General features: G+C 42.9%; 1 protein-coding gene across 3 annotated transcripts in view; it reads right to left on the bottom strand.

Moving 5' to 3' along the window:
* Positions 1-2,428: 2,428 nt before the first annotated feature.
* AUH (AU RNA binding methylglutaconyl-CoA hydratase) overlaps positions 2,429-8,557 on the bottom strand; it is a 179,135-nt gene continuing 173,006 nt past the window's right edge. For all 3 annotated transcript variants that reach the window (XM_019555022.1, XM_019555021.1, XM_019555020.1), the window contains one exon: positions 2,429-4,426. In XM_019555022.1, coding sequence (XP_019410567.1) covers positions 4,349-4,426 — 78 coding nt within the window. In that variant the 3' untranslated portion in view covers positions 2,429-4,348. The remainder of the gene's footprint in view (positions 4,427-8,557) is intronic.

Raw genomic sequence — 8,557 nt, forward strand, 5'->3', positions numbered from 1 at the left:
TGTAGACATACTTCATATATTTTTCTTTGTGAATGAGTGTCCTTGGAAGCATTATTTACCAGATATTTGAAGATGAAGTCTAGACTTACTGGGTGGGGGTGGAGACTGATCTGATAATCTGTGATGGTTGTCAATTCATGCTCTGTTAGTGATCATCATAGGTCTCTCCCTTTTGCAGAAGCAAAAGTTAATAGAGGGTAGGAAAGAATGTGCTATGTGGCAGGCCACACCTCTGTTGAAACTCAGAGTTAACTTTGACTTCTGCTGCATTTACTTTGGCCTTGAACTACCATATGGGATTAATATAGAATTTCGAAACAGTAAGGCCATCTCAGACTGTCTGCTACTCAACTGCTGTTTCTACAATACAGATTTCTATAATATATGCCACTAGTAATATTCAAAACACTCAAGATTTGTGGAAGGAATCCTTTATCAGGTTTGAGTTTTTTCCTTTACAAATGAAACGTTTTACTGCAAACTCAAATGAAACTTGTTACAATGCATTTGCAGTAAGACCATGGTACTGAAAGTGTTTGATCTTGTCTGACAAGCCGAACAATTTTATAAATATAAGCATGGTGAATTTTGTGAGACTAATACAGGCTCCATTCAACTCCATTCAAAGGTTGTAACTGAATACGACTTCAATTTATAACAAAATAAAATAAATTAAAGCACTGGACTGGTAAGTTTCAAATTCAGATTTTAAATCTTTTCTCAGAATCTATTTAAAGCTATGCTTTTAATATATTTTAAGGTTGTCCATTGATAGAAGAAAACCATTCTATTCAGGTTTTTGTGCCTTGCCCATAATTGTGATACGTAAACACCGGACTAGATGTTCTCCCCCTAAAAAGACAGAAGAATGCATAGGAGGAAGAAACAATCTTTGCCACCTTTAAAACAAAGTTATATTTATGTACAAGGCTTGTGATAGCTTAGTTTTTATTACATCTTAGCTGACTACATCTCTTACACAGGTTTATCTGCTTGCAATTATTCTTTCTCTCTTGATTGCTCAGAGGTAGGTATCTCATTCTAAAATTATTTAAAATATCTAAAAAAAAGCGCACCTTAGAATGAACATGTCATTACCATCCCTTAAATACAGTAATTGGATAATCCCCGTTTTTCATTGTACCTTTATAGTTTGTCAATGAAATCATCAGATGTAATATTTAGGGGGAAGAGGGGAGGAGAATCCCAAAAAACAAGCTACAGGCCAAAGAAGAAATAAGGCATATCTTGTTAGAAATACAGGCATACATTATAAGGCACTGGTTTTCATATATATGTTCATATTGTGGACCACTTTTTTTCCAGACAGAGATTTTCCATCATCTTTCCTTCTCAACCAAATTGCATGCCATTACTTTTCCATCAAAGCAAAGTTCAAAAGAAAGTAGGAAACAACACTTAACTTGTAATGACTGCTGGGAAATTCCCAGGTTTTTCCATCTGTTCCAACTGCTGTCCATTGCAGGAGTTTTTTTAACGTGAAGTTCTCCATTTTTGTCCACCATATAGTTTTTGGTGTCTCCAACAAATTCAACCATATCCAAATATGTGGCGGAAAGAAATCTAATAAACACAAAAAGGAACATCTCTACATGCTGCATATTGGTATTTGTTCTGAGTGCAGCTGGTTAACAGAGCTTTTGGAAATGCCAGAGCAAGAAACTTGGGAGTAGGACCATGAGCAAGCGTCATTGCCTACAAACTAACAACTATTACAATTTGACAGAAATGGCTTTGTAGACCCCACAGAAATATTTCATAAGATGATGCTCTAAGACAGCATCCAGATGAGTGTGGCCGTGTGGTATGTAAGAAACCCCACTCCCTTGCCACAAACAGCATGGTAGGTTTTTTTGACTCTGGGAGATCCTGGGGTCAAAAAACCTGTTCAAAAACAAAAAAAAGCAGAGTGGCACACATAGGGGCAGTGCACTCTGCCCAAAACCAGGATCTGGCCGGTTAGAGCCACTGCAGCTAAAAGATACAGTGGGCACAAAGAAGAAATGACAGGACTGAGCCCCAGAAACTGAAGGAGTGATAGCTAGGAGTCAGACTTAGTAAGAGCCTTTCTTGTACAAATCTCCCAGTTTTGGAAGTAGGATTCTAATATTGCTGTTAATTAAGTTGAATCATGATGTCAATTAAGTTGCATCGTGATTCAGCTGCATCATGTTTATCATGATGCTAATTCACTTATTTAATAGAAAACCAATAGGTTTCTAATTTTTTTTGCCAAATACTGAAATAGTTTTGAAAAAAGAAATTACCATGACCTATGGTAAGTACATTAATAAAAGTCTCCAATTTGTACTCTTTCCAAAAATATTCAAACTGACTTCAAGAGATGGGGCTTCAAAATGCAACAGTATGGCTACACCTTTCTCTGGGGAAAAAGGATTATTGTAAATATTGTGACAGCAATGTATTCTCCTGAAATAAAATTTACTAGTTTAAGGCAAAAATGTACACAGATTGATCCAAACATTTTTTTGCCACAGTAGTTGTAATCATTAGATTTTTTAATATACAGACACCAAACTTACTTTATCAATTCTTGTTAGAAAATGAAAGGCAACTCAATAACCAGAATATATATCAGTTATGAGAGACAAACTATTCAGTATAGGCTTTATATTTTCTCTCCTATTAACATAATTATTTCCTATTTAGTAATAATCAAAATGACATTTTAACATTTTGAAAAAAAGGAGAAAATGACCCTGAAGGCCTTATGTGACTATCAAAACAAGCACAGGTACTTTATTTGCAAATTATCATGCATGAAATGATCAACTCAGCAAGTTTATCAGTCAACGAAATGTGTGTTACACCAGTTATAATCAATTTACATGTAAAGATATGGCTAAATATAAATTTTAATGAGTTCTTGTCATTTCATGTTGATCAGCTGCTGTATCACCATAGACTGAAGACTGACCATAGCTAATGTTGCAGAAACAACACAGCATGCAGACATTTTTACAAATACAATGCAAACCGAACACAAAGGTGATTGTTTTAATATAAATAATTTAACCTCTGACTGATAAGCCATATTTACCTACCAATCAAGTTAACAGAATATTTTGAAGAGACCATTTTCCAAGGCAAATACAGAGACACAATAGTTTTCTCTTTTCAAAGCCAAAGAAGAAACCACCCATACGAGGCCCCTACAAAATAAAGAACATCTCAGTTCAAAGCAGCTGTGTATAACTACACAGTAGTAGAACCTGCAAAATGATTATATAATTAGAATAAGCATTTTGAGGCTAACATAAGTTCTCTGGCTTTGCACATGTGTTTAATAACTTCTCTAGCTTTATACACATGCTTAATCACAGCTCTGCAATTAAAAAGTTGAATTCAGCATGAAAGTAAAAAATGACTAGGACAAGTAAATTACAGCTTTTTCATTAGTGGAGAGTGCTGGTCAGATGAAGTCCTGGAGAAACCTGGGAGAAAGAGGCCAAGTTTAGAATTGAGGCTTCCGTGACTGAGGGTTGAATCTGAAGATATTTGAACTTGAAACTTTCCAGAACAAGGTCACTCACTGCAGTCACACTGTTACAGTTACCTCCAGACTTTTGCCTCAAGGTTCCCCATCTTAGGACAAATCTGTTCATACTCAGAGCATAACTTGCACATGTGACCTTAATGTACACATTTTGTACTTCTGCTTCTGATTTCGGGTAGTATTTTAAGGGTTAAATTCAACAGTAGTTTAACATTGTAAAGTTCAAGTGAACAGAATACCCTTTTAAAACTGGATACAAAAGGAATTCACCTTATTTACAATAGCACAAGACAAGTTTATAATCTCCCAAACAATCATTCTTGTCACTTCACTATCTTTATTAATAATTTACATATTTAGTTGGAATAAACATGATTTCTTGTTGATATACAGAATCATTTAGAAACCATATTTGGTATAATTTCACATTTTTGGTGTGTGGAATTCACTTTTATTCTGATAAAATAGTACAACAGACATACATTCAATATTATGTTATAGGCTGTGTCTATATAAAGAATTTACATTTTTTAAAATTTTGGAATGATGTTTCATATATATGAATTTAAAAAAATCCATTAATCTATGACCTTCCAAATACATACAGCAACTGTCATAAACCATAATGAGTTTGACTTAACACAGATCGGGGGCAGATACATGTATGAACACATTCAAGATGTAGTAACATAGGTATGATTAGCTTTTACTTTGGTGGCTGTGATATTCCAGGTGCTGAGGCAAAGTGCAGCTGAAAGGCCCTTCCAGCAGTAGGTTTATTTCATGGTAATTTAAAGGCATCAGTTTCTCCTATTCTCCCTTATAGTGAGGGGGTCTTTTCTCCTTAAAAGCAAGAAGACCTTCAATTCTATCTTTTGTTGGTATAGTCTACAAAAAACCAGAGAAACATCATGTTATCCATACCAGCATTGACAAAAAACGAGGTACAGGTTTCATATAAAGCCTCTGTTTATTTAATGTATGCAACGTGTAGTCCACAGTAAAATACAGAAATCACAAGAGTGTGAAACTGAACACAGTCCACATACAACTACTTTACAATCTGTGGTTCAGATCTTCAGTTGGAGTAACTGATTACTGGTAAATGGTTTATTTAGCAATACTAATTTAAACCAGTTGAAGATCTGGCCTGTTGTTTTTAAGTTGCTTACTATTAAATTTCTAGCAAGAGGAAAAAAAGACACATTTTTATTTTTACAGATTTTATTTTTACGTTTTATAAAGCCAAAAGGCTTCTCTACAAAACCTTTTAATACCCAGCAGTTCTACCTTCTCAAGAAGATGAACACTGCTGACACAAAAAGAACTACTAATACTGCAGATATTTAAAATTTTCAAAATTCCTGTAAGACCCTTTTTAGCATGCAGACAGAAGCGCAAGTGCAAGTTGCCCCAGACCAAAGCAAAGTTCACTGTTGGTTCCAGGGGGAAAGAAGTCTAGCTGTGGGTTGGGAGCCAGGTTCCCACAGCAATGGCTAGGGCTCTCTGCCAGTGCTTCCTGTTCTCAAAATGTGAGGGGTGGGGGGAGAAGGCAGTGGAGTGAGCTCATTTTGGGACTCCCCAGCTGGTGCTGAAGGGTGGGGTGGGTAAACTGGAGCCCCCCCACCTTGGGGAGGCTGTAATATACTTGCCGCACCCTCTGCGGGGGGCTGAAAAAACCCTAGACTGAACTCCCTCTGCTCCCTTCCCCCCTCCCATTTTGAAAACAGAGACACGCTCGGAGTTCTGCAGCCAAAAGTTACAAAAGATGTTGTAACATCTTTATCTGATACCTCATGCAATGAGAGGTCACATTTTCACCCAATCAGCCATTTTGAAGCTGTTTGCAGCTGTGCACTTGTGTCTGGTCACAGCAATAAACAACTTTCTGTGGCCAGATCAGGAAAAATTTGTTACTCCTGTCTGCACTCTACGTGCTTTAGGTTTTCAAAGTGTTACATATACATACTCCCTATGGAAGGGCTGTAGAATGACTTGCAGGAACTTAAAAAAAAGTTAGTGATGGGCACTCCAGTACTGGGCAGTATGAAGAAGAACAGGTGCAACAAACTCTTGTTCAGCTGTTTAAATCCAGGCCATCCAACTTCCAGGGAGCTGGGGACCACACACCACACAGGTTGCAATCTCAGGGGTCACATAACATACAGAACACAGACCCTAGGGCCCTGAGCTTTCCTCCCCACAGTAAATGCAGTGCAGCTTCCCCTGCAACCACACATGCAGTGTCCCCTTCCCAGCCACATGCACTATCTACCTGCAATGTGGGCAGCCTGGTCCCCTCCCTTGGTACACACATGGGCACCCTAACCCCCCCCCCCCCAAACTCAGGTTACTCTAGCCCTCCCATTGCACAGCCATGCCTCACCCTTGGGACTGAGGGCAGGAAGTAGAAGCTGGAAGAGGGAGAGGCAGCTTAGCTGTTACAGTGGGAGTAATGGTGAGGAGAGGAGGGGAGGGGAGAGGAGGGGGCCTGCAGGCTGCATACTAATCTTTCAAGGCCCACTGTGGCCCACAGTCTGCTAGTTGGACAGCCCTGGTTTAAATGATCATGCTTTACACTAGTACAGGGGGTCATCAGAAAGTTAATCTTTATTTTTAAACCTTACTTGCACCTCCAACATTAAACTTAACATAAACATGCATGATTAGCTTTATGCAAAGTACCACATTTGCTTTTTAAAAGTCACAACATAAGATCAAGCAAAGTAAAAATATGCAGCAAGGCATTTTTGTAGATCATACATTACATTTTTAGGTTTTGTAAATTAGTACCCATTTGCACCATTTAGAATGTGGTTATGTGTCTAGCATATGCCTTAACTTAGGGGTGTCAAAGAGCCTGTGTAGTAGGGTCATCTGGACCACAGAGCTTTTTGCCACAGCTACCAGCAGCCAAGGAGTTAATGCCATTGCCAATGAAGGCCAGTTGCCATCACTGCTGGAGACACAACGTAAGCATGGCTAACATCCAGGGGGTGAGCATTACAGCTCAATTCAGTGGTTTCGCTCACCACTGGTGACTAAAATCTGTGACATTCACCCCCTAGGTGCTGGCTGTACTGACACTGCACCTCCAGGGCTAGAGACAGACATTCAAAAAGCCTGAACCTGAATTCATTCAATCTTTGCAGGTTAGTCTAACCTGCAAAGATTCAACTGATTTGCAAGTGAACAGAAACTCACATTTCACACTGGAAATGCAGGCACATGCCTGAAGTGGCTCAGGCTAGAAGATGAAGGGCGCTAGAGTGAGCCCCCTCCCCTTCCCTTTGCAGGAGCCACAAGGCTGGAGGGAAGCTGACCTGGGGGTTTGGCCAGGTCCCTTCAGGGGCTAGGTATGATTGTGGAGGGGTTTAAGCCCCCACCCTGGCCTTACCCCAGATGGGGTGTGCCTAGAGGGGGAGAGGGAAAGCAGCTTCTTGCCAGGCTTGTCCCCAAAGCCATACACAAGCCAGAGAAGCTCCTCAGGAAAAGGGCAACAGGGGGTGGGTATTTAACTCCCCTGTCTTCAGGAAGGCATGGAATCCCAGTGAGGTCCTGCCCAGCTTCCCCCTCCCCCCCGGCTCTTCCTTGGGTGGTGGGGGGCCTGGCCAGAGCAAGCAGCATGGATGAGCCAAATTGGCCTATGGGTGCTGCTGAGGGTGGAGGCAGATGGGTCCTGAGCTCAGGACAGGGGATATGGTGGCAGCTACCACGCTTGGAGCCCACCAGTGCCTCTGAGATGGCTCAGAAAGCCTGCTCCCCAGCCAACCCCTCCCTGTGCTGCCAGGCCGGGCTGTCACGCAGCTGCAGTGGGCTGGGAAGGGCCCTACCCCTACGGGCTGCCCGGGGTTCCATGACAGCCCCACCTGGCTTGGGCATAGGGAACCGTGCAGCCCCTGCGACCCCAGCCTGAGCTGCGGCCTGCTTGGAAGGACCTAGCTTGTGGGTGCAGCCTGGGCTGGCCCCTCTGCCTCTACCAGCAGCAGCACTTGCAGACCCGCTCAGCTCAGCCCTGCAGCCCCAGCTGCTGGTGAGGCAGGCAGATAGCGGAGGCCATGCCAGCTGGCTCTGGCCACGCTCCCTCCCCTGCCATTGGAGTCGGGAGGGGAAATGGCTGATGGGGGCCACAGTCTCCTGGTCGCGAGGGGGTGCGGAGGAGGGAATAGACACCCTCCCTGCTCCCTTTGCCTCAGGGGGCCATGTCTGGCCATGCCCCTACCCCTGCTCAGGCTACAGAGCAGAGGGGAAGGGCCAGTTCAGCTCCCTGCAGCGAGCAGCACAGCCCAGCAGAGGTGAATTAAGATGTACTGCGGTCCTGGGCAAACACAAAATTGGAGACCCTCTGCCCCCATGGAAGCTGGGGTGCAGGGGCCCCTTCCCCCTCTGGTGCTGGCAGGAGAGGCTGGGTGGATCCTGCTGGGCTGGGGGTAGGGGGGCACATGCCCTCCTCTTCTGCCTGCTCCCCACCCCTTCCCCGGCTGTGGCCAAACATACACACACACAGGCACACACTCACAGGCACATACAGATGGGTGCCCACTTTACTCACTCACTCTCTGCACATGGACACACAGACACAAACACACTCTCCCTACCATGCACAAACACACATGCGCAGAAGTACACACATACACGCACAGATGCCCACACACATGCAGACGCACACAGAAAGACAGACATGCGAACATGCACACACAGACATTCAGATGCACCCACAGATGCACAGATGTGTGCACACAAGCAAAGATGCACAAAGACATGCTCAGACACACAGAGGTGCATGCACACACACAAAAATGTACACACAGAGATGCACACACACTCTCACACACACACAAAGATGCACAAACACGCAGATACAGACCTCCGTATACACAAATGAACGCACACAGAGATGCACACACGCGCACACACACACACACACACACACACACACACACACACAGAGTCAATTGGGTCGCCAACTGGCTGGAGGGCCGCACCCAGAGGGTGGTAGTGGATGGGTCCTTCTCAACC

This window comes from Crocodylus porosus, unplaced genomic scaffold (genome assembly GCF_001723895.1).
Source record: "Crocodylus porosus isolate Cpor-Errol unplaced genomic scaffold, CroPor_comp1, whole genome shotgun sequence".
NCBI classification, from domain to species: domain Eukaryota; kingdom Metazoa; phylum Chordata; order Crocodylia; family Crocodylidae; genus Crocodylus; species Crocodylus porosus.